At 45.4% G+C, this 26,741-nt stretch overlaps 1 protein-coding gene and 1 long non-coding RNA gene across 2 annotated transcripts in view; one reads left to right on the top strand and one right to left on the bottom strand.

Annotated features, from left to right (window-relative positions):
- The first annotated feature begins 1,022 nt into the window (after window positions 1–1,022).
- The window catches only part of LOC119445688 (uncharacterized), a 46,269-nt gene continuing 20,550 nt past the window's right edge, over window positions 1,023–26,741 (top strand). The window contains exons 1-2 of the mRNA XM_049663522.1: window positions 1,023–1,257; window positions 19,064–19,134. Of these exons, the coding sequence (XP_049519479.1) occupies window positions 1,194–1,257; window positions 19,064–19,134 (135 nt within the window). The 5' untranslated portion in view covers window positions 1,023–1,193. The remainder of the gene's footprint in view (window positions 1,258–19,063; window positions 19,135–26,741) is intronic.
- On the bottom strand, window positions 8,689–12,123 carry LOC125943937 (uncharacterized). Its single transcript, XR_007466003.1, has 3 exons — window positions 11,770–12,123; window positions 10,572–10,675; window positions 8,689–8,971 (listed from the first exon to the last, which is right to left on the bottom strand). It is a non-coding gene; the product is annotated as an uncharacterized LOC125943937 (long non-coding RNA).

Below are 26,741 nucleotides of genomic sequence, written 5' to 3'. Positions count from 1 at the left end.
AAAGTAACTGGAGTGCCCATGTGTTTCGGCCCACAATTTGGGAAATAATATCTCGAAACTGGTGCCATTATGGAAATTCATTTCAACCCGCCGGGTGGCCCAGTCAGCTAAGGCGTTGCGCTGCTGAGCACGAGGTCGCGGGATCGAATCCCGGCCGCGGCGGCCGCATTTTGATGGAGGCGAAATGCAAAAACGCCCGTGTGCTTGCGTTGTAGCGCACGTTAAAGAACCCCAGGTGGTCAAAATTAACCCGGAGCCCTCCACTACGGCGTGCCTCATAATCAGAACTGGTTTTGGCACGTAAAACCCCAGAAGGAAGGAAATTCATTTCAAGTGAATGCGTCTTGGAAACTCACCGGTTAGAATTAGTAAATTGCAATATGTGTCGTTAAGCAAATAACTAAGAACTTCATTAGTCATTTTTTGCTAGTTAGTTGAATATGTGTTTAGATTTTACGTGCTACTAATGTCCGCCACTTCAAATAACCCAGATCAACGATAATTATGTTACCTGACATAGGCGATTTTTAGAAATTCCGTAAAGCTTAAGATTGAACACCCGGAATTTGAGCTAGTGTCAAGCTCATATCGTATGCAATTTCTTTCTATATATTTGAATTTCTTTCTATATATACCAATATCTATCGCAAAAATGGGAACGCGTTATCGAAAATTAGAATCGTACAAAAGATTGGTTTAGCTTCCTAAGCGGCCAGTGAAGTATTTCTGCTGAAATGTCTGGAAGCTTTCGTCTCTTTTTTTTAGGAAATTTAAGTTGCCCTAGGCCCCTCGCTCCATAGCCTGATATCAGTGTGTGACCCTCACCATTCAGGAATAAAATCTTGGGCAGTGTTTTTAGTGTACTCTCCCTAGATTAGTTTTTGTCTGCTAAGGCCGTTCTCCTATCTTCATGAGTGAGGGTCCGAAACTCTGAGAAAATGGCGTGACGTTTTTCTCTATATTGCGCAAGCTGTTGGCCGTTCCTCAGAGAAGGTTATATAGCGCCGTCATAAACCATCGTGAGACGAGCTTGATTAACTGAACATTGGGCCGTTACAAAGCGTCTGTGCACAAAACGCGCAGGACAGTGTTTTTTCAACTTGCTCTAGCGCTGTCGTTTTGACCGCAACAATCTAGAGAAGTCTGAGGTTCTGCGAGGGTGGAGAACTTCCTTTTTGTATAACATTATCAAAATGCAGTGGAAAGCAGCAATAATATTTGTCAGTGTACTTGCAGGCATAGTGGCCCTGGACGCAGGTAAGTTTGCACTCTACCCATTATTGCCTGTGCAACAAGTGATGTCATTTGTTTATTGTAATCACGCGCGGGGCTCGGAAAGTACCAAAATTTCTCACTCTTGTTGTTAGAAGTGTGATATGCCTCTACGTTTATATAGTCGAGATGAAAAGCGCTAAAATTTTCGTACCTGTTTTACCTCTCACCCTTTTAATTATTTTATGGCGAATGGTAAGAACCCTGTAGGACAGAAAGATACGCATACAAATTGAGCTCAAAATTTCTGTAGCATTACCTGTCTCGCTAACACTAAATTTGTCGCTGCATATTTGTAGACCGCATTGCACTGTAACTTCGATCAATGTTTACAGCCATCGTGTGTGCATACCAAGCTAGCCTGGTATTAAATGTGTGAATTAGGACTGATCCAATGTTTTCATACATACGGATTCAAATTATTTTCGCACACACCTTCTGTGATAAGGAATGTCATTAGGATTATTACTATCGTGAAGATCAGCGTACTGTGATACTGTTCAACGAAAGTCTATTCGAATAATCTCCAACTGCCAAAGTAGCGAATCAGCCGACTCTTTCATAGGCCTGCAATTTTTCTTATCTCATCACGCCATCTCACCTTGGGCCGTCCTCGCTTTTTTCCTTCTCTTGGCACCAACTGCCCTACACAAAAAGACAACCAGCAGTGGGATCTAGGCCTTCTTTCTCATACCATAAACATTAACAACAGTTCCATTCGTCTGTTTCTAGTACACTCTGCTGTCTCTCTTTCTTTTTTATCAATATGCCTTAATTTTTGGCTCCTTGCATTTTAGTATCATGGAATATCCTTTCGTATTATCTCAAACAACTAAATTCTCTTGTACTGTGTCACTTTCACTCAAGTGCAGGTGGTTCGTATAGGCATCATATGAGCTAGTAATTATGCAGAAAATGCCGTAAGACGTCGTTACCATGAGCTACTGCATGCCATTGTTACTCTAGGAGAACCGTTTTTAAGCATGGTAGTAAATATAAAACGGAAACTACACCATTAGCAAAACCATATTGTGATTGCAGAGCTTGCCATTGCTAAAACATTATTATGCGAAAATTTTAGCTACCGACACAAATTATAGGGCGCACCTAGCTTTAAGCCTGGAATACTCGCGATGTAGTACGCGAATGCATCCTGATAGTCTCATGAGCAAAGGGCGCAAGATCCCTGTGGTGCTTCACGTTATGTCTTTTCATAATTTGGTACAACAGAATCGAATATATGTATAGCGAACTTGTAGTCGATCGGACTTGCAGAAGGTAAGGAAACGCGAAATAAACGTCGAGATGTAAAAAATACATAGGCGACTTCTGCAATCTTGCAGAATCAAAACCAATTCCCAGCGATGCTGTTCATTTCTATAATTGCAAGAAATGTTTGAGCTGCCTGCAATGAAATCACATACTTGGAAACGTTGTCTGTATATAATTATCCACGTGTAACGCTTTCCTGCACCTATTCGGAAATTTCACAATGACTCTAATTATTCCACACAAAATTTTATTCACCTGAGCATTGGCTATAGCGTCAACCCTTCCCCCAAATTTTCCTAATTTCATCTTCGATGTGCTCACACTCCTTCCAGGCAGCAGCTCATAGTCTGCATTGTTCGTAAAACGGACTTATACAGGTCGGGATCGCTTGCATACATCATTTACTGCACTGGCCGAATTATTACGAACATTTTTAAGGTAGGCTACAAATTAGGCTTAACGTGCTCCACCGAGGACACCAAAGAAACAAACTACGAACATCGTATGACGCGTGAAATTAACAAAAAACGATGGTTCCGTTATTTTTGCAACGCTTATAATTAGGCGAAGAAAGAGAGGATTTTCTCACACAAGGCACTTACCATGGTGCCCTTTTCTGCGAAATATAAACCTGGTGTAGCCTACGGTTATGCCGTGACATTGGGAAGCGTAACTTATAGTGGCCATATGACACTTTCTAAAACTTTACAAAAAATGTTTTTCACTGTGGTACTAGTTCCACAAGCATATAACTTCCCGCAGAAATTTTCAATTGCGTTATAGTCATTTTCGATAAAGTAAGTATTGGTGGTACTTGTACTTCTGCCAGGGCAACAGGCAAAACTCTGCACCACTCGTAATACATAATTATCCAGAACGCTTGAATACGTAATTCATTTCCAATGGCCCAATTATTCCACCGACTTTAAAGTTTGCTTACATATCACCATTTACCTGGCCTTTACAGGCCCCAAAAAGACATGAGAAAGCTGTCGCGGTTATTTCACTGAGGATGCAATGGGAACCTCGTATCATGCATCAACAGAAAGAGGATTAAATAATTATTTCTAACGATCTACTTTTAAGCCAAGAACGCGACAATTTTAGGACACCTTGGACTCAAAATGTCCCACGTGTCTACAAAATTCTAACTTAGTTGTAACGCAGAGTTATTTCAGCACACTGGGAAACGTAGCTGGAAACGGTATCATGACACTTTCGAGCAGTTGATAAGGAAGTGTTAGCAAAAACTTATAGTTATTTCGCATGCGTTAATCTTGGCACACAGTTTTGTCATAGTGCTTATCGAGTGTGCTGAACGTGATATTGGTGGCACTTGTAGTCACGCTAGAAACATTGGCTCAAGTTTGCGCCACTTGTAAAACACACTCATAACGCTCCGGAGCACTTGCGCAATTAGACCGCAATTAACCATCGTACTTTGGTCCTTGCATACATGTTAACCCTAAGCTGTCCTTTAGTGTCGTCCGATATAAATAAGGTGGCTTGTATTTTTCACCGAGGACACGGGCGAAACCCAGCACAATACTCGTATCACGCACGAAAATACTGAGGGGTCCATCATTTTTAACGTAAAATTTGTCTCTGTTGGACCACAGCGAAAATCTGTCCCGTGTACGTACATCACGCAATCATCATCACGCAAATCCACGAGACGGCGATAATTTCCCGATCTGTGTCTACCTTATGGTTAGAATAGGCATAAACAGGCTTTCTTTGTTAAATGAATTGTGCACTTAACGTATATTTGCCGCAATTAGAATATTTACATGTCATTTGCTATAGTTCCATAGCAAGCACGGCCGGCGCCTAGAGACCTGTAATGATGGTAACGATTGTAGTGCTTGGAAGTGTCTTGTGGCCTTAATCAGTCGGGGTCTACGGGTGATGGCGTTCCTGGCGCTTTTTCTGAGGGGATCCACGACAACCGTGTCACCGCTCGCTGGCGCCGCGGCGACTAGCGCCGTGTTCGCGCGTTTGCTCATCTTTCAACATATGTATTGGCGCGCGTGTGCGAGGCCGCCAGAGCTCTAACGACGCAGTTTCGCCACATGCGCACTCATAGCCGCGTCGAATACACTTATCACGCCTGGTAGCCTCTGGAGCGCGCAGAAGCGCCTAGCCTATCGTGTTTGCTAACGGTGTCATTGCTTCGCGCTTCGAGCGAAAATGTAATTATTAAAATACTTTGCGCATTTATGGGATTTTATTTGGCAATGGTAAACAAGGCTAGCAGTGCTTCTTAGAAAACACTCTCTTCTTATGACCATTTTCATGGAACAAAGGACCAACCAATTTTTTCTACCGTTTTTTTGTTGAAGCCAGAAACATTATGTTTTCGATACTCAGTACACCTAACATGCACCCTTCTTTCACTGAATTATGAAGTTGGTGTCTCGTATAGTTGCTTTATGAGCGTGGGAAGCATCGCTGATAACAGCAGTATTACACTCAGGGGTGCTTGAATAAGTAGCTTTCTACAAAGGCTGTAACGGAGAATAAACACTTATCCTTCGTCACTCCCAACATGCTTCCTATTTATACGAAATATAAACACCGCACCTCGCATAGTGCGCTGAGGAGACCGGGTAAACGCACTACATGTCTAGTGTTAGGCGAAAAAAACTCGTTGATCACAGGTATTCAGTAATTATTTTCAAAGCACATAAGTCCAAGGACTCGAGGTCGTCACCTAGGCTGGGGTGTTTGTGGCGCCGCCCCGCTCAAATCACTGGACGTTTTCAATAAAGTTATCACTCACTCACTCACATAATTTACCTCCACCCTTTAATTTTATGGTACCAATAACCGATTAAGTGGCCCTTTTTGTTTATTACATACGAAATCTCTGCTGTTCTCATACTCTCACGGAAGCGGAGAAACTTGCGAAGAGTTACATATAACGCCTCTAAACAAGCCGAAAATGAACATCTAGCACGTTTAATTCAACCTGTAATTGAGACACGTATTACTATCTGCTTGTATGTTACATATTTTGTCAAAATTTAAACGTCGCGATTTGTTTAGTTTTATTTTGAAAGGAACTTGTAAAATGTGACATATAACGTTTTCGAGCGTTCCTAATAATAAATATATATTACCTTGTACGCCCTTGAAAAACGAATTTACTGGTAGTTCAGGCTTTGAACTCGAAGAAACAACTGAATAATTTTGACTTTCGCTTCCGCCCAGAGATACAACTCTCCTGTATGTGTTCGCTACTCGATAGATTCATGATGCATATTATCTGCGCCAAACGCAACTTTTCATCTGTAGCTTCATTGATAAGCTATTGTTGCTCTGGGTCTGACTAGCTGCATTGTGTGCCAAACATCGTTCGAACAACAGAAATTGGGGCTTTGCTGAGACTGGGTAATGCTGTCGGTCACGCGGGAATGACACGGACGGGAGTTTAAGCCCCGGATGCGCACAGCCAAGCCACCTGTGCTGCGCACAGTGCTGCGCTTCGTGCAAAAATCTCTGTAGTGCACCACGTGTCAGTTCCCTTCCGTATGTCGTACATCTACCAAAGCGGCAGGTGCACATAACGACAGAGTCAGGGAATGCTGACCCTGACTATCGAATTCGATACGCACACACTTGGCAGATCAGAGCCGTAGTTGTGGCTGCAGACCGGTGTTCCCGTATACCAGCATTTTCTGAAGAGACGGGCAGCAAATAGACAAGAAATTTATGACTACGTTGGACATTGTTGAACCGTTAGGACAGACAGACAAATAACTTTTATTTCGGTCCTGAGAACACGATGAGTGTCCCCGTTAGGGGGCTTCTTCTGCGGGCCGCTCAAACACATGCTCTGGCAGTGCCTAAATTTGCGCAAGGGCTCAGGGTCTCCCTCTTCAGAGGAGGACTGGCATCCGCTCGTCACCAGCTCCGCCAAGAAAGAGCAGCTCAGGGCAGTCAGGAGACTCTCGTTTGTCTTCCGTCTATTTTGTTGACAGAAAAGTAATACATGCGCATCAAAAACATGGCGCGGAATTCAATGAAAAAAAAAGAAAATGATCTTTCTGGTTAGCGTATTTTATTTATTAGTTTTTAAAATAAGTTTTCTAATACCATATGGTGTTTTGAAGAGATGCACATTATAAATAAGGGTGCCTTCAACTAAAGGTAACTGTTGAGAATTTGTGGTCACCTGGCCCATGCCGGCCGAGGGTCTCACGCTCACTTCAAACTTTCTACCAACAATGCTCTGGTGTCTCGCATGCTTTGAGGTTCCGATTAGTAAGAGAGGACATTCCGTGGCAGTTCAGTGCGCGTTTGTTACGGTTGAGTGTCGGGTGCGTGTGCAAGCAGAAGCACTTCCAACTAGAGCTGCACGGGCCGATTTTTCCAGCCCGGCCCGGACCCGTTTTTACGTTGGGCTGCGCGCCCGAGCCCGACCAAAAGCTTTATCGCGAGAACCGGGCCCGGCCCAGGCCCGGAAAAAATCTACGTTATCCACACGGCCTGGACCGCCACCCCTCTACCTTAGGCCCGAGCCCGGCCCGCCACCCCTTTACCTTAAGGCCGAGCCCAGCCCAAGCCCGGCTTGAAACCGGCCCGAGACCGAAAAAGATCACAGAGCGGCATTAAAAAATAAAATAAAGAAGAGAATGAAAGGAATTTATTCTCAAGGCATAAATACCTGTCATATGCAATTATGAATACCATTTGAGCGGTCTGAAAGCAAATACCAGCGCGCGAAGTAGAACGAATGACCTTGCCGAGCAGTATCGCCAGCAGTTTCTAAAGGCGCGACCTTGATGCGGCCCCATCCACTTCTATCGCAGCGCCGCTACAGTATTCTTCAACGTCGGACGTCTGACTGCAAAGCATGCGCCGCCCCAGCCGCTCGTCCCACTCACCCGTAATCTAGTACACTATATCCGAAGCGCAGCCACGGCCGGTCGTGAGCGCAGCGCATGGATGGAGTAAATGGAAAAAGAAAGATTCTTGTTCGTGAATGATGCAGCGTAATGCGCGGCTGCTAGGCGGCCGGTTGAGAACATGCGTGCAATCATGGATAGACGCAGTGCCATATTTCAGGCACGTGACGATATATCTTACCTTACCAGTCATCGTTTTACCAATGCGCCTTTGAAGAATCAGCAAGTGGAAATCATAGTCTGCTACTTTGCGCACAGACTTCGAGAAAAAAGCGCAGAGGTGTTTCTGTGGCCACACGGCTTCTGGCGCACAAAGAAAGCTACGGGTGATGGCTATCTGTGGACATAGCTATCTGTGTGACTTCCTTGATGACTATCTGTACGGTGACTATCTGATGACTATCTGACTTCCTGATGACTATCTGATGACTTCCTGATGACTATCTGATGACTATCTGTACGGGGACATAGCTATCTGTGTGACTTCCTTGAGCAGTCTGGTCTTCCATCCAGCGCACTAATGCCACAAATACTGTGACGGGCGGGACATGACGACCAACATAGAATTATCTACTCAGCCACGCACTATATATAGTTGTACGCAACCGATCTTTACTCTCGGCTATATATGCTACCCTTACAAAAAATTGTAGTAACTTTCAATTAAATTTTTTTAGACAAATGTTACTAAAACCTACCAACAGTCTATTGAAAGTTCTCAAACCGTTTGTAAACGTCCTCAATACTTCCTACCAACATCCTGTCGACTATTGGCCACTGATACTCAATTAAAATTTTATTTACAAACTTTCCTTAAACGATGAATGAACATCCTTCAAACATTAAAAGCAGGGTATCTTTTTACTTCTTAGAAACATCCTAGTAACTTTTTTCCTACTTTTTGCTGTTCGCCCTAGAAACATCCTTGTAACTTTTTTCCAGCATTCTGTTGCTTGACCTAGAAACATCCTAGTAACTTTTTTCCTACTTTTTGCTGTTCGCCCTAGCAACATCCTTGTAACTTTTTTTCTAACTTTCTGTTGCTTGCTCTAGAATCATTCTTGTAACATTTTTCCAACTTTCTGTTGCTCGCCCTAGAAACATCCGTGTAACTTTTTTCCAACTTTCTGTTGCTTGACCTAGAAACGTCCTAGTAACTTTTTTCCTACTTTTTGCTGTTCGCCCTAGAAACATCCTTGTAACTTTTTTCTAACATTCTGTTGCTTGCTCTAGAAATATTCTTGTAACTTGTTTCCAACTTTCTGTAACTCGCCCTAGAAACATCCTGGTGACATTTATCCACTTTTTCCAGCATTTTTAAAAATTGTCTGGTACTGTTCTGATGCAACCTTGTACATATAAAAGTATGTACGTGTTGGCGAAACACACCAATCTTTTCAAACACTGATGTTTATTTTCCAACCCTTTCATACATGCCCTCAGAAACCACAAGCAAGCAGTGACTATAATGTGGTCTTGACATCTCCCGTGTTCTTGATATCCCTCTTGCTGCAAGCCTAAAGGAGGAAAAATACAATAATAGTTAGCCTTATGAATTGTATCTGGACGAGATAGCATGATGCAGTCATTCACAAGAATTTGACTTCAAATGACCCACAATCAAAACGAAGATTTCAACTGACTGCCTTGCCACACATACTTAGAATGGCATTCACACCTCTGGGGTGCAAAGCTTTTTTTTGGACGACGTCCTGGTGGGTATTGGAACGCCACCCAAAAAATGACTGAAGTATTGCTGAAGCAGAACTGCTGCACATAATATGCATGTGTTACATGTAGGAATCGTACACTTGTGTAAAGTAGCTGTAAATCAGTTGCAGTAAAGATAGTCAAAGTTTTTAGAACGGCTTCCACGAGATATGCCGAACTGAATAATAGGATGACAGGTGTAATGCACTTTTTGCCTAAACCATGTCTTAGGAGGTAGAAAACATTTTTATAGACCCTCTAGTGTGCATTATTCACAGTTTGAAAACTCAATTTGGTAAAACCACAACAAATTATTATATTAAAAAGTGACTATTTCAATATTTCCACCAAGTACAGGGCAGCTTGAGCATGAAGCAAGCTTCCTTGTGACATCTCAGTAAATCCGAGGTAGTGAGCATGTGGTACCACAAACCACAGATGCACACATGTTCTGGGCAGTAGTCAGCACTGTTACCATGTCACCGGAAGCTTGTGTATTAGGCAGCTGACAAGTAATATGAAAGAAAAAGTAAAAAGGATTGTTTGCATTTCAGATAAGTGACAGCAAAGAACAAGCTTTATCCAATGTCAACTGTAGAAGGGCAGAGACACGCTGAAAAAAAGCCAATGTAAAGGCGAACGCTCAGCGTTCAGCTGCACTGTCGTGGCTTGCAACTACTGCCCACAAAAAAAGTGCCAATGTAACGATGAACACTCAGCGTTCAGCTGCACTGTCGTGGTGGCTTGCAACTATACTGCACTGTGCGGATTGTTGTGATTTAGCAGTTTGCGTTACCACCTCAAATTTCTGTAAAATAAAAAGGAGACCAGCTTCCTGCTTGAAGCCAACCTGCACTTCGGGTGCATATTGAACTTGTCACATTAAAAGGTTATTGGTTTGTTATATGCTTGAGGAATTACCTGCTCATACAGTGGCTAGGGATTCAGCAGCTACCTAATAAAGAAAATCTTGCTTTTTGTATGCTAATTTTAAGAGATGAAGTACGGTACGCAATACATAAGTGTGACCGATTAGAGGGAACAATATAGGCTCACAGGCAATAGTGTGAGAAGTGAGCTTCACAATACTGCATAATAAAATTTACAAAAAGATAAACATCTCGAGACATCATGCTTCTCAACGATTATCTTAAAAAGGCAATCTGACTAGATTAATATACAGTCTGTACAGAGTATATCATGCAGTTACTGAAGTCATAGTTATATTTAGCTCAGAGGAGGCTAGTTAAAGGTAAGTTCATTAAACTGAGGGCCCTCCAGATGACCAAAAGTGAAATGCGAGTGATTTGCCACTAGAAATCATGAAAATGGCACACACAGTAAAATGATTGCATATTACAGAAACATATCCTACAACACACAAGGCAATGACAGTTTTGAACGCACCTTTGTAAAAGCACGCAGATCAGGTGCTTTATAGTGGTGCTCTCCAGCTTGCAGCAGTGCTGCAGGTTCCTGTGGGATGCCTCCAGAATCCGCATAGCCTTCAACTGCAATGAATTTATTGCAATGTGAGTCTGGAAACCTGTCATATCAGTGTAATACTGAATTGCAAAGAGCTTCACACTAGCAGCTACATTAATGTGCGTCTTGTACGAATCTCTCCATTATACCTCAGGAGGTTACACGGTTATGTTGTAACAAGTGCGATTCAATGTTGGAATGCAGCAAACATAAGACTACCAGGAAAATCACCGAAACTCAAATATTTAATAAAGCAAAAAGAGCATTGGATTATGAAAAAAAATATTGAGCACATGAAATGTCTTTTGAACCCTAGGCCGTGTTTGTATAGCGATGGTATTCCTTCTCGCTCTTCGTCAGAGGTTTGACCGACGCGCCGCCCGTGTTATGAACTGGAATAGCCGGCCGTTCACGGTGGGTGGTAAGAATGACGTAGGATACAGCGCAAAGTATCGCCACGATATCGCAGCCCTTACTTTATTACTGCCAGGCCCAGTCATTACCTATGACTGGAAGAGCTGGCATACTGTTCTTTAGATGAATATGTATAGTAAAAGCCAGCGTCTGATTGAGAGGTCTCGATTAAAAAGAAACCTCGTCACTGCAATATCGGCGTATATCTGCCTCGCAATATAGAACACGACAGGTTCTATAGTTCAATATAGAATACAGACAGGTTCTCGCGACGCGGTCCTTCAAAGTGAACTGTATACAAAAAAAGTCTTCATACAAGGTAATATGTGTGCAAGCGTCAAACATAGCTATCCTGTGCAAACGCGTGAAGCCCATGACACATCGACGTGTACACACCTGCAGTGTACTCGCGGAAATGCTTATATAAGGAATAATTTTCTGCCGGGAAACTACCCAACAAACAGTACCTTTCAGTGTTTCCATAATTGTGTTCCCAATTCAGTCAGAGCAATCATACGAGGTAGCATACTTCACAGGAAAATGCAAGTACGCGATAACATCAACAGAAGCTTTCGTAAAATTGCTTACTAAATGTGCACAGAAACATGGACAACTTACGCTCAGAATGCGCTCTGCTCTAGTTAGACAAAGCTCATTACATGAACCATAAGCAACAACAACGCGCACAAGCGCCAAACTTGCTTACCTTTCAAGACGTAGTCAGCAAACACTCCTTCGTCCCACAGGTACCGTGGCACCAACTCTCTTTCGGGCGCAAACACTGTAGAGCTGCCGATGAACTACAGCACCACGAACGCACAACCTACAACAAATTCTTCCGTACACTGTGATGAAGCCCCAGTACCAGGCTTTTCACGAGAGAGCGCAGGCAGGCGGGAACAAAAGCAGCTCGGACGGGCGCTGTAAGACACTGTTGACACTGGCGTATCGCTCGAAACACACGGCGAACACACGGTGTTTCACAAGTCCAGAGGTTGTGCGATGGTTAATGCACACGATAAGAAGCACATTTTGCCTAGGCACTTCTAATATAAAATTCAACTACCGCCTCACTGCAACAAGCACTCGCGCACAGCCAACGTGGTCCAAAAACTGCAGCAACTTGGATTGGATTGGATTTATTGATGATGATGATGATGATGATTTATTGGCATCCCCTTTGAAACGGGGTGGCGACAAATAGTCACCTAGCCTGCTTGATTTAATCAGGTATACTACACATGTTCTTTATCTAGCATTTTTGTATACCTTTTTCAAAATTTAGCTTGTACCGCTGCCTATGATTTTAAGAGATCAGGTCGTATCCATCTTTTCCCTGCTTTTTTTCCACCAGTACTCTAATCGTCTCTTGCTGATCTCTACGGCTGATCTGTTTATGTTTCCTTCCACTTTAAACCCAAGCGCTTCTGGGAGTTGCACGTTACCTACGGTTCTCGCTGGGTGGATCCCGTCGCATTCCATTAGGATGTGCTGAGTGGTCTCTGGATCTTTACTGCAGCATACACATGTCTCATCTAGTTCCGAATATTTGTTCCGATATGTTTTCGTCCTTAGGCAACCGGCTCGAGCCTCAAATAGCAAGGCACTGCCCTTTGTGTTATCGTACAGATTTTCCCTTCTAATTTCTTTCTTCTCATTCTTGTAAATCTCCATTGTCCTTTTCGTTTCCATTCTTTGCATCCAATTCACGGTCTCTATTTCTCTCACTTTCTTTCTGATGACCCCTGGTTGTCTATTTACAGTTTCGATTATCCTGTACTTGGTTGCCAACTTCCTTGACCTCTTCCTCCATTCTGTGTCCACGCTTTTCATGTAGAGATATTGTGCACTTTAGCCGCCCATTTATTTTCATCCATGTTCCTGAGCCTTTCTTCAAAACTAATTTTGCTTTGTGCTTCTCTGACTTCAAAAGAGGCCCAACCCATGTCTCCATGCACTGCCTCATTTGTCGTATTACCGTGTGCTCCCAAAGCCAACCGGCCTACTGATCTTTGGTTAACTTCCAAACCCGCCAATATATCCGATTTTAAGCATATAATGGCATTTGCGAATGTTAGCGCTGGCACCATTACTCCTTTCCAGATTGCACGCACCACCTCATACTTATTGTGGCCCCACAGTGCTCTGTGTTTCATTAATGCTGCATTCCGCTTCCCCTTTATTTTCAGATTATCTTGGTGGTTGCTTGAGTAATTCTTTCCTTCGTTTATGTGTACGCCGAGGTACTTATATTGCTTCACTATGGGTATTACTTGCTGTTGAATTGACACCACGAAGTTACTCGTGTGTTCATTAAAGATCATAATCCCTGATTTCTCTGTGCTAAACTTAAGGCCTAGATTTGTCGCTGCGTTCCCACAGATATTCGCAAGTATCTGTAAATCTCTTTTATTGTCCGCTAGTAGCACAATGTCGTCTGCGTACATCAATCCAGGGACCTTCTGTTGCACCATTTGTCCATTACGCATGTAGGATAAATCAAAACCTAATTCGCTGTTTTCCAGTCGTCTTTCTATGCCCTTGACGTAAAGCGTGAACAACAATGGTGACAGAGGGCATCCTTGCTTCAATCCTTGGTGAATTCCCACCATTTCATTTCCTTTTCGGCCTTCCCATGCCACTTGTACTTGGTTGTCTCGATATATCTCCCTCAGAAGCTCCACGAAATCGTCATCTATGCCTTCGTATTGAAGAATATCCCACAACAATTCCCTGTCTACGTTGTCATAAGCTCCTTTAATATCTAGAAATGCTACCCATAAAGGTCTTTTCTGAGCTACTGAAATCTCTATGCACTGAGTTAGTACAAACATATTGTCTTCTAAGCGTCTGCCTGGCCTGACCCCATTCTGTAGTTCCCCCAATACACCGTTTTCCTCCACCCACTTCGACAGTTCTAATTTTATGGCTTGCATTGCCATTCTATATATCACCGACGTTACTGTAACTGGCCTGTACGAGCTCGTCTTATCCTTATCTCCTTTGCCTTTGTAGATGAGATTCATCTTGCTTTCACGCCATCCAACGGGAATAATCTTTGTTCTAATCACTTGCTCTATGGCATTAGTCAGCAGTGCCTTGCTTTTTGGACCGAGGTTTTTGATTAGCTGTATTGGGATTTCATCGGGTCCTGCTGCCGTGTTGTTAGGGACATTTTCTGCTGCCTTTTTCCAATAGAAGCTTTCTATGCTGAATTTTGATCTCTCAAGCCTCTCTGTTGTTGCTGGATCTGTTGTCTGAACTACACTTTTTCTCTTACCGAAGTTATGCCTGATAACGTCTGTGATGTACTGCAGCGCATCATCGCCTTCATAGATGTTACCGTCTTCATCCCTTATAGCCGTTTGCGAGTTTCTAGTTGGAGCTCCGAGTGCTTTTATATGGTTCCAGAATCTTTTTGGGGCGCCTTTGTCTCTTTTGTGAATGTTATGCACCCAACGTTCACTTGCGCATTTAATTTTCTCTTGCACGAGCTCACTCGCAACCCTTTTCTTTTCTCTGTATGTATTCCATCTAAGGAGCACCTCTTCTTCTTGTAATCCCAACTTTTTGGCTTCTCGATGAACCCTAGATGCCTCTTTACGCTCTTCTATAGCTTGTTTAATTTCCTTGTTCCACCACTTACGTGGTTTCCTCTTTCCAATCCAACAATTGTATTGCCTTGTCCGCCTTATTTCATGCTGCATAACCTCCACCAGTTCCTTATATTCCCAGACTGCTGTAGGAAAAGCCTCAATTTTCTTCTCTATGTTGTTTGCGATCTCTGTTATTTGCTCGTCATTCATTTTTAAAAACTCTGAGGCTATTGGTTCATGTTCTGCGCTGGCATCTCTCCCAAACTTTAATGCTAAACGTCTATGATCGCTTCCCAGGCTATTTTTTCCATTTTCGTCTATTATCATTTGTTCCAGTTGTTCGTAGACCATTTCTGAGACTAAGGCGTAGTCGATACATGACTGCCTTTTTCCGCATTGCCACGTTACCTGTCCATGACACTTATTCTCCCTGTTAACTACTATAAGGTTCTGTTCATCACACAAATCCAGCACTAGAGAGCCGTTGTAATCAGTATATCCGTCTAAATCGTCCATGTGCGCGTTCATATCTCCCACTAATATCCCCTGGCCCGAGTTACTGAACCAAACACTGCAGCAGCACCACACTGCGGTTAATAAAAAGGAACCTGCCTTCCCGATTCGCATCGCTTCAGGAGCATAGCCTTCGAGATTCGCATTTATCACTCAAGGGAAGTCGTAGCTGAAGCATGAGCCAATCCACGCGCCGCCCGTGCGGTTCCGTCTGCTTGAAATGACGGATGGTCTACGGGCTAATGTGACACTTACCGAGCACATATCTGTGATCACCGCCCACATACACGTTAATTATGGCGCCAAGTGTAATGTTTTCGAGAATATGTGCCCTCATCTTGAATTGGTGAGACCATATTTCCTCTTAGCGTCAGGAATAAAGGTAACAAAACGTGGCGATGGCTGGCGTGCTACTGCAGCTGAAGCTTCGGCTGAAGTGCAACAGGCCTAATGCTTGCACGCACGTGTAAACAAACAGATACGGCCATGCCAAGTACACAACTGACTACTCAGTAAACTGACAATCGTAAATTATTCACTTGTGTGCCTTAGCAAGCATTTACGGAATCTTTGCTGCCGTACGAATCCCGCCAATATATTGACACGTATACATGTTTATCTTTCACCGGTGGCCGCTTTCCACCGGCTAACAAGTGTTAAACGTTATCGCTCGGGGCAGGACGCGCCTGCATCGGAAGCTTCTAGAATGTTATCGATGCTTCTTTCCGTTGCCTGTTTTCACCGACGCTTATGTTATCTGATTGTATAACCGACGCGAATTGTCTAGAACTTTCTGGAAGACCCGCGGGCATCAGGGATTAATCTGGAACCTTCGATGACACAGGTATAAAAGCCGACGCGTTTCGCCGCTGATGAGATTTCGACGACCGCCGACTGTGTTCGCCGCTTTCGTTGTGCTTCGAGTGTAGCTTGCTTTTATGGGCACAGGTTCGCCCAATAAAGAATTAGTTTCGTCATGCACAGTTTTACGACTGTTGACTTCAGCGTCACTACTACGTGACAATATCAACACAACAATCACCCGCAGTTTTGAAAAGAAAGGCTCTTTTAACAGTGACCGCAGGTACTGCATTTGCGAGAGTTTTGTGTATAGTTTGCATAAAATCGTAAAGGAAAGGTTTCTTAAGAAGCCGAATTCCGAAAAAAAGGTAAGCGTCGTGAAAACAAATAAATGGCCTTACGACATGTCAGAAAGTCTAGGCATTGTATAGTTCCTGCTAGTGCTACTGTAATATGGGAGTAGTGGTACCGTCTCTGCCTCACAAGCAGATCTAAGTCCCGGGTTCGAGTACCAGTCAGTGTAGAACAACTTTTTTTTGAAGTAGGAAAGCGTTATATGCAATTTCAATGGGACAGGCTAAGATATTTTACCTTAGCTTCTGCTAATTATATATGCACGCATAATGACAAAAATTATTCTGTCTCCTCGCTTTCTCTTAAACTGCAGGAAGCAATTGTCAGTATGACACTTAGTTTATTCGTACTAATTATTGTATTACCGATATTGCATGTTATGCTTCTTTATTGCGGTGTTAAATGAGCAAATGAATGAAACAAATACAGTTGTTATAATTTTCTTTACACAAAAGTAAAGACAGAGCCTACCAACTTTCCTTAAACTTCCTTTAAACTTTCTTCAAACGAACTTGCTTCAAGTGAAAACAAGAACCTATCAACTTTCTTTAATGTTGCTTTAAACAAGCTTTCTTCAAACGAAAATAAAAACAGAGCCTACTAACTTTTTTTAAACTTTCTTTGGACAAACTTCGTACAAACAAAAGTTAAAACACAGCCTACCAACTTTTTTAAAACTTTCTTTAAAGAAACTTTCTTTCAACCGAAGTAAAAACAGAGCCTACCAACTTGTTGTAAGCTTTCTTTGAACAAACTTCCTACAAACGAAAGTTAAAACAGAGCCTAACAATTTTCTTTAAACAAACTTTCTTCAAACCGAAGTAAAGACAGATCCCACCAACTTTCTCGTAACTTGTGTTAATAGAAAGTAAAAGTACATAGAGTGTTACTAAAATTGATAGAAAGTTGGTAAGAGTTCTAAAGAAAGTAAGGAAGTATTTTTGTATGGGTATATATGACTGGGAAGGCTTAGGAGTGAGAATCAACGGCGAATATCTCAGCAACCTTCGCTTTGCAGATGGCATTGTCCTATTCAGCAACAATGGAGACGAATTACAACAAATGATTGAGGACCTTAATAGAGAAAGTGTAAGCATTGGGTTGAAGATGAATATGCGTAAGACAAAGATAATGTTCAATAGCCTGCAAGGGAACAGGAATTGAAGATTGCCAGTCAGCCTCTAGAGTCTGTAAAGGAGTACGTTTATCTAGGTCAATTACTCACAGGGGATCCTGATAATGAGAAAGAAATTTACAGAAGAATAAAATTGTGTTGGAGTGCATACGGCAGGCATTGCCAAATCCTGACTGGGAGCTTACCACTGTCATTGAAAAGAAAAGTGTACTATCATTGCATTCTACCGGTGCTAACATATGGGGCAGAAACTTGGAGGTTAACAAAGAAGCTCAAGAACAAGTTGAGGATCGCACAAAGAGCGATGGAACGAAAAATCTTAGGATTAACGTTAAGAGACAGGAAGAGAGCGGTGTGGATCAGAGAACAAACGGGGATAGCCGATGCTCTAGTTGACATTAAGCGGAAGAAATGGAGCTGGGCAGGCTATGTAATGCGTATATAGGGTGGATAACCGGTGGACCATCAGGGTTACAGAATGGATACCAAGAGAAGGGAAGCACAGTCGAGGACGGCAGAAAACCAGGTGGGATGATGAAGTTAGGAAATTCGCAGGCGCAAGTTGGAATATGCTAGCACAAGACAGGGGTAATTGGAGATCACAGGGAGAGGCCTTCGTCCTGCAGTGGACGTAAATATAGGCTGCTGCTGATGATGATGATAATGATGATTATATATGCTCTGCCGCATACTCACTGCCCTCCCATTGCACCTATTCCGGCTTCCTCATCTGCTTCCCGTTCAAGCGTCAGGGATAATGCTGGACGTTTATAGTGCGATCCGCAAGAATTCTGCCTTCAGTTTCGCCAATCTTTTATTACTCATTAGAAAACAGCCGACTGCTACTATAACATAAAAGGCGCAACATTGGTGAGCACTTTGGTGCATTATGAGTACGTAAGTGGAATGACTAATCCCTTGTATTGAGCAAAATATCAAACGGAAGTGCATACTAGCACATACGTGCGCATGACGTTGACTATTGGTTTTATTCCAGTAGTAGATTTGTAAAACTTCGGCCGCGTAGACTTTGCCTATTCTGGCATATATATAAGTATTCCAGCATATCTTTCAGATGAGACGGAATATCCTACGTACGTGTAGGCGGAATAGCCTATGTATGTGTACATTTGATTTCAGAGGCTGACTGCGTGATCGCAGTGTCTTCATGAGGGTGCTTCTCAATAGTTTCGGCACATTTTTTTTTTCACAAATGAGCGTTCTTGACAATTTTAAATGCTACAGCGTGAGCTTCTACTGTAAGGGACAATAAATACAAAATAATTATAAGCCACCTACCCTATGAACTAATCATACGATTACTTCCTTTGCAAAACAAATTATTTGAAAAGCATCTCGCAATATAGCCAAATTTCCTCAAATAAGTGGGTGTTTTCTCTATATCCCCCTTCTTTTATTGCTGCAATACCTGTCTTCTGCTGAATAGACCTGTAAAGCCAAGTGCTTGAAAAATTAGACAGGTTGATCTGCAGAAACGTGTCACTGTATACGATTGTATAACTATATATTTACTAATATTTCACATGAAAACCAATGCGTCGTTGCAACAACTTTTGATTGCTAAAGGTACATATCTGCAGGTGTTCAAGCTGCCCCGTCAGCCACGGAAATAGCCCCGGAAAAGTGTGAGCCAGCCACCGATTACAGATTTGTAAGTTATAATGCGAAATACATTATCTTAAAAAAGATTGCCTTATATTCCAGGTAGCATAGCGGCTGCAAAAGTATATCCCACCTAATGTGGCCTGCTCTACTTTAGAAGAGTAGGGGTGCTATGCAGGGGTGCTATGCAGGATGCGCCGACTTTGGGGAAACTCGGGATCTTCACGAGCTCTGGCGACGCCCCAAGATGAAAGAACTAATGGTAACAAGGCAAAGTTTGTCCGTCGGCACGCCTCCAGTTTCATTGGTTTATCTAGATTCTTGGGATTTGCCATATGGGCGGTCGACAAACGGGGGCTCACGTGATCATACGGTCGGTGCATGGTCGTACCTTCTTTCAATTTTCTGTCGTTCCACCAAGTGCATTATAGGCACAAGCATGTTATCAAATAAATGTATTTAGTACTATAATATTAGTCACTATAATGTTGGTTATAAGCATTTGAAAGTTTACAAGATGTGCACTGAATGTGTATTAGACTAATTTGCCGTTTAATACGTTTCGCGTTATACCATGAGGGGACGCTCACCCTCCTCTTTCTTCCTCTGGATTGGATTGGCGCGGCTCGCTACGCGCTTGCGCTAGCATTTCTGAGCACAGATCGGTGTGCGCTGGTTTCTGCACTAGGCTTTCAAGAGATCGCTCATCGTTCTTTCTCTTTCCTCTGGATTGAATTGGTGAGGCTCGCTACCTGTTTGCGCTCCCATTTCCGAGCACAGATAGGTGTGCGCCTGGTTTCACATTGGGCTTTCAACAGATCTCTCGTTGCTCGCGCTCAAGTAAGGCTGCGAGTACTAAACCATCGAACACCAGTGAAGATATCTATATATGCCGATGATATCTGCATATGGGTCTCCGGCTACCAGCATCGGCGCCTCGCACGAATAGCCCAGAGAGCAGTAAATGCCATTCAAGGCCACTTGGCAACGCTTGGACTATCAGTATCAGCAGATAAATCATCATTCATACTATTTCCTGGAGTTAAAAGAAAATCTACACGCTTGAAGCTGAATATGGACTGATACCACATTCGACAAGTCACCAACGTCCGATTTCTTGGCGTTACCTTGGACCACAGGCTAATCTGGCGCCGCGCTGTTGACCACGTTGTGGCGTCATCGTCACAAAGGCTACATGTGCTCAAGCGAGTCGCTGGCATACGCTGGGGCAACCGACCGACATCGATGCTACGGCTACATACAGCGTTGGTTACCAGTCGGATCCTGTACCAGCTACCCCTGATGTTACCCTCAGATAGCCAATACGAGCGCTTAGAAGCCATCCACAGAAAAGGTATTCGACTTTGCCTTGGAGTCCCTCAGCCAGCGTCGAACAAGAAAGTGCTCTACGAAGCTGAGTCACGCCCTCTGCGACTTCAGGCTTCCCAGAGTCTCATGATCCAGTTACTACGATTGAGTGAGTCTACGCCCGGGAAAGCCCTGTTAAGACGTATAAGTAACAGGCCACGGTCACATTTTTATGCAGCACTGAACACACTTCGCGTCTTAGGATTGCGCTGCTCGAGACAGAGGGAAAAGATAGAACCACCCTGGACATTCGAGGACATCACATGCGACTTAAGTATACCACGATTGCAGTCAAAGAGCTGCATTCCATCTGCAGAAGCCAAGTCATTAGTCCTACAACATTTGCACACGACTTACCCGAACCACCTACAAGTATACACAGATGGCTCTGTCAAAGTAGACGAAGACCGCTGTGCAGCTGCATTCTGTATTCCCTCTCTGAGATAGCTTCTGCGCTGCGCAAACTAAAGTCTCTGCCTTCGCAGAAGGTGGTTGTCCTTACGGACTCAAAGGACGCGTTACAACAACTATACCGCGGTCTGCCATCCACCAAGTTCCCACGCAAATCACTAGCCCTTGTGAAAGAACTCAAGAACAAAAGCTTCACGGTAAAGTTTCAGTGGATTCCCTCCCACATTGGTATTACTGGCAACGAAAAAGCTGATGCGCTTGCATACGCAGCGCTCTATCATCCTCCCAAAATCAAGGCTCCAAAGAGTAATCAAGTGAAAAAATCGGACATTCGAAATCACTTTGGATCGCTTTGGGATTCACCACATATGCCCTGCGTAACCAAGAGATTTCATCGAGAGGAAGCATCACTTTTATATCGAATCAGGACAGGATCTGCTAGTACACCGGCCTGGTTATTTAAGACGGGACGAATCAATTCTCCGAACTGTACGGCATGTGACGAGACAGTGCAGGTGATGGAGCGTCGCTTAATGGGGAGACATAGGGCTTGAGCCTGGCGACGTGAACAACATCGCTGGTGACGTTGGGAGACACTGAAGGCTGACCGACTGGGACGATCTCGTATGTCACGTCGGACAGTTGTCGTAAGATCTGGTATGGACCAGAATAACGGGAAAGGAGTTTGTCCGACAAGCCGACTCGACGTGAAGGCGTCCAGAGAAGGACAAGGGAACCAGGTGAAAAATGGTGGTCTCGGTGCCGAAGGTCGTAGCGTCGTTTTTGAGAAGCTTGCGAGACTGTGAGGCGATGACGCGCGACCTCTCGGGCCTGGGCGGCTAAGGCAATAGCATCGCGAGCGTAACCAGTGCTGGGTGATTGTACTGCGGAAGGTAGCAACGTGTCGAAGGGCAAGGTGGGGTCGCGGCCATACAAAAGGTAAAATGGGGAGAATCCGGCAGTATCGTGACGGGACGAGTTGTATGCGAAAGTGATGTACGGTAAAGCGACGTCCCAGTCGCGGTGATCGTCGGAAACGTACAGGGCCAGCATTTCGGTTAGTGTGCGGTTGAGTCGTTCGGTGAGGCCGTTTGTTTGAGGGTGGTATGCGGTAGCGAGCTGGTGTTCTGTAGGACAGGAGCGGAGCAGATCATCGACGACCTTCGAGAGAAAGTAGCGGCCGCGATCCGTGAGTAACTGGCGAGGGGCGCCGTGGTGCAGGATGACGTCGTATAGTAGGAAGTCGGCGACATCTGTAGCGCAGCTGGTTGGCATCCCTCGTGTAATGGCATATCTCGTGGCATAATCTGTTGCTACAGCAATCCATTTGTTTCCTTTCATAGAAATAGGAAAGGGGCCAAGGAGGTCGAGGCCCACACGGAAGAAGGGCTCTGTAGGGATAGCAATTGGTTGAAGCAAACCAGCAGGAGGCATAGCAGGCGTCTTGCGGCGCTGACACAGGTCGCAAGAAGTGACATAACGGCGCACAGAGCGATAAATGCCGGGCCAGAAGAAGCGGCGCCGCAGGCGGTCGTAAGTACGAGTGATGCCCAGATGTCCAGCAGTAGGAGCGTCGTGAAGTTGCTGGAGCACGGCAAGTCGAAGATGCTTTGGAACGACTAGGAGCAGCTCCGGGCCATCAGGACGAACACTACGACGGTATAAAGTTCCATCGCGCAAGGTGAACATCCGCAGAGACGGGTCATTAGGCGAGGAGCTTAGGCGTTCCATAAGTGTTCGAAGAACAGGATCTTGGCGTTGCTCGTCGCCAATATGGAGAAAGCCGGAGAGAGACAGAATACTGATGTCCGAGTCTGCATCGGTATCGTCCGGTTGATCCACAGGATTGCGGGACAGGCAGTCAGCGTATTTATGCAGGCGCCCTGACTTATACGTAATAGAAAATGTATATTCTTGTAGACGCAATGCCCAACGTGCAAGTCGTCCAGTTGGGTCCTTCAAAGAGGAGAGCCAGCAGAGGGCGTGATGATCGGTTACGACGCAGAAGCTCCGACCGAAAAGGTACGGCCGAAATTTCGCGACCGCCCATAGAAAGCCGGAGAGAGACAGAATACTGATGTCCGAGTCTGCATCGGTAACGTCCGGTTGATCCACAGGATTGCGGGACAGGCAGTCAGCGTATTTATGCAGGCGCCCTGACTTATACGTAATAGAAAATGTATATTCTTGTAGACGCAATGCCCAACGTGCAAGTCGTCCAGTTGGGTCCTTCAAAGAGGAGAGCCAGCAGAGGGCGTGATGATCGGTTACGACGCAGAAGCTCCGACCGAAAAGGTACGGCCGAAATTTCGCGACCGCCCATACGAGCGCGAGGCATTCCCTCTCAGTGATGGAGTAATTTCGCTCGGGCGTGGAAAGAAGGCGGCTGGCGTAAGCGATGACACGGTCGTGGCCCTGTTGACGTTGAGCGAGGATAGCGCCGATGCCATAACCACTCGCGTCAGTTCGTACTTCAGTAGGTGCAGAAGGGTCAAAGTGTGACAGAATCGGGGAGGTTGTAAGCCGCTCGATCAGGGTAGAGAAGGCTTGCTCCTGCAGTGGTCCCCAAGAGAAAGAGGCATCTTTCTTAAGAAGGTCAGTGAGAGGGCGAGCGATGTCGGCAAATTGTTTCACAAATCGTCGGAAATAAGAGCATAAGCCCAGAAAACTACGGACATCGTTTGTTGAACAAGGTACAGGAAAATTGCGCACAGCGTGGACTTTCTGTGGATCAGGTTCGATTCCGGCGGCGTTTACGAGATGGCCGAGCATGGTAATTTCACGGCGACCGAAATGGCACTTGGAGGAGTTTAGCTGAAGGCCAGCCCTGCGAAACGCGGAGAGTATGGTCGTGAGGCGCCTCAGGTGGCTCTCAAAGTTCGACGAAAAGACAATCACATCGTCGAGGTAACAGAGGCATGTAGACCACTTCAAGCCGCGCAGCAGAGAGTCCATCATGCGCTCGAATGTAGCTGGCGCATTGCATCATCCAAAGGGCATGACTTTAAATTGGTACAGACCGTCCGGTGTGACGAAGGCGGTTTTCTCGCGGTCCATCTCGTCGACGCTAATCTGCCAATACCCGGAGCGGAGGTCAATTGATGAAAAGTATTGGGATCCGTGAAGGCAGTCAAGAGCGTCGTCAATGCGAGGCAGGGGATAAACATCCTTCTTTGTTATCTTGTTGAGGTGACGGTAGTCAACGCAGAAGCGCCACGAGTTGTCTTTGTTCTTTACTAAGACAACCGGTGATGCCCACGGGCTACTGGAAGGTTCAATGATGTCCTTGTCCATCATCTTGTCGACCTCTTTCTGGATTATGGCCCTTTCTGTTGCGGAGACACGATATGGCCGCCTATGAATGGGGCTGGCGTCACCGGTGTTGATGCGATGCGTGACAACAGATGTCTGACCAAGTGGACGGTCGTCCAAATCAAAGATATCCCGATAAGATGACAGGAGGTGACGAAGAGCTGTTGTTTGCTCGGAAGGAAGGTCAGGGGCGATCATCTTACAAACATCGTCCGCAGGCGTCGAGCACGAAGGAATGGGTGACAAAGGTGCGTTGGTAATCAGGAAGGATTCGGAGGCCAAAGAAGAAATCTCAAATTCATCCAAAGGAGTGATAAGTGCGACGGCAATGCCGAGTGGCAGCACATGCGTCGAAAATCCAAAATTGAGGATGGGCACCCGAGCGCAGTTTTCGAGGATCCGGATTAAGGTGCTCGGTAGGGCAATATTTCGTGACAAAACCACGTCAGTAAGCGGAGACACGACGTACTCGCCATCAGGTACGGGAGGACAGGGCGTCAGGAGGACATTGGTAGCCGCCTGTGGAGACAGCCGTGCAAACTCAGCAGAACATAAGCGGGGTGAAGCACAAGTTGTTGCGTCTGCGTCGGCAGGAAGCGGCAGATCCAGCTGTACAACACCTGCGGAGCAGTCAATTTGGGCAGAGTGTTTCGAAAGGAAGTCGAGGCCGAGAATTAGGTCGTGTGGACAGTGCTCGAGGACGATAAATAAAACAACGCTATAATGGCCCGCAATGGTCACACGTGCTGTGCACATTCCAAGAACAGGTGAAGTACTCCCATCGGCGACTCGCACAGTGCACGGTACGGCGGGAGTCATAACCTTTTTGAGCCTTCGGCGGAGAGCAGCGCTCATAACTGAAAGCTGCGCTCCTGTGTCAACGAGAGATGTGACAGGAACACCATCAACTTCAATGTCCAGTAGGTTTCCACGTGTAGGCAGGGTCAACAGAGGATTTGTGGGCCGGGTCGGAGTTGCAGCTTCACCTCCGGGAGCTGCACCGCCTAGTTTCCCGAAGGGAAGCGACCGGTTGCAGATGGGGACGAAGAGCGGTGAACGAGAGGCGAACGGGACCGACGGCCTTGCGGAGACGGGGAGCGGCTGGATCTTGGTGGAGCACTGTCGGCGTTGATGTTCCGAGGCGGCGTGTAGGGCGAGAAAGTGCGATTGTCTGGTACTTGGCGGTAGTGACTCGGAGACGACCACCGAGGAGACGACGACCAGCGATTACGGCAATGACGGGCGATGTGTCCAATACCGGAACAATTAAAACAGATGGGTCTGTCATCCGGTGTGCGCCAGTCAGCGGGGTGGCGGCGGAGTGGCGGGAAGCTTTGCGTCTGGGAGCGAGCGGCCGGAGAAATCTGGTAGGTGTTCGTATGGCGGACCGAGCAGAGAGATGGAATGCCCAAACTCGCTATTTCTTCCCGAACGACCGCTTGTATAAGCGAGATAGCGGGCACACTTTCCCGACAGTCGGAGCGAATTGGAGCCGCAGCCATGGCCTCAAGCTCACGACGAACGATACGCGTTAGATCTTCTGATCCTGTCGGCTGAACGAACCGCGGCGGGTCTGCGCACGAAGATGTCGCGGCGGTATTGGGCAGCCTGTCGAAATGTTGAGGGACGCGGCGGCCTTTCGCTTGTTCGAAGCGCCGGCACTCCTTTATAATTGCATCCACAGTGGCACAATCCTTACACATCAGGAGATTGAAGGCGTCGTCTGCAATACCTTTTAGTATATGACCAATCTTGTCCGCCTCGGTCATGGTGTTAGCCTTGCGGCAGAGAGCCAGCACATCCTGTATGTACACGACATAGGATTCTGTGGACGTCTGAGCGCGGCATGCAAGTTCTTTTTTTGCTGCCAACTGACGACCGACAGGTCTGCCAAACAGGTCACGCATTTTTTCTTTGCAGACATCCCAGCTTGTTAGGTCAACTTCATGCGTATCGTACCATTGCTTCGCAGTTCCTTTCAGATAAAACATGAGGTTTGCTAGCATCATTGTTGGACCCCACCTGTTTTTGTCGCACACTCGTTCGTACATCGCAAGCCAGTCCTCGACGTCGGTGTTGTCCGTGCCACAAAATGTCCCCGGGTCCCACAGATGAGTGAGGATGACCGTTGGCGTGGACTGCTGAGGCGTTGTCGGTTGTGTCGGTTGATCTGCCATTGTGGCGGCAGGTAGATGACGTCCACTGCGAAGTTCCGTGATTGTACCCAGCACCTTCCACGAAAATATTGCAGGAAGAAAGCAGGCCCACGAGTGTAGAAGGATGTATATTTACAAGCGAAGAAATATGGCGTTCAGGCAACGGCCAGAGACTTCGTCTTCCTCTCGTTCGCGTCACCTTCTTCTTTCCCTTCACCGTAACAATACGTTGATAACAATACGCGGCGCTGGCGCGTTTCTTTGCGCAGCCTTCTGTGCTTGAAACACCGCGCAGGGTGCGCTGATGTTGTCATACGTGGCTTTATCTCGACATTTCTTTTGGCCCGTTGTTCTTGCGCTTTCCTTGCTATCTCCGTTCGCTGACTGCCATCGAGCAAACTCGGGTAAA

This window comes from Dermacentor silvarum, chromosome 3, assembly GCF_013339745.2.
Source record: "Dermacentor silvarum isolate Dsil-2018 chromosome 3, BIME_Dsil_1.4, whole genome shotgun sequence".
Lineage (NCBI taxonomy): Eukaryota > Metazoa > Arthropoda > Arachnida > Ixodida > Ixodidae > Dermacentor > Dermacentor silvarum.
The sequence above is the reverse complement of the archived record's forward strand: the minus strand, read 5'-3'. Positions and strand labels throughout refer to the sequence as shown.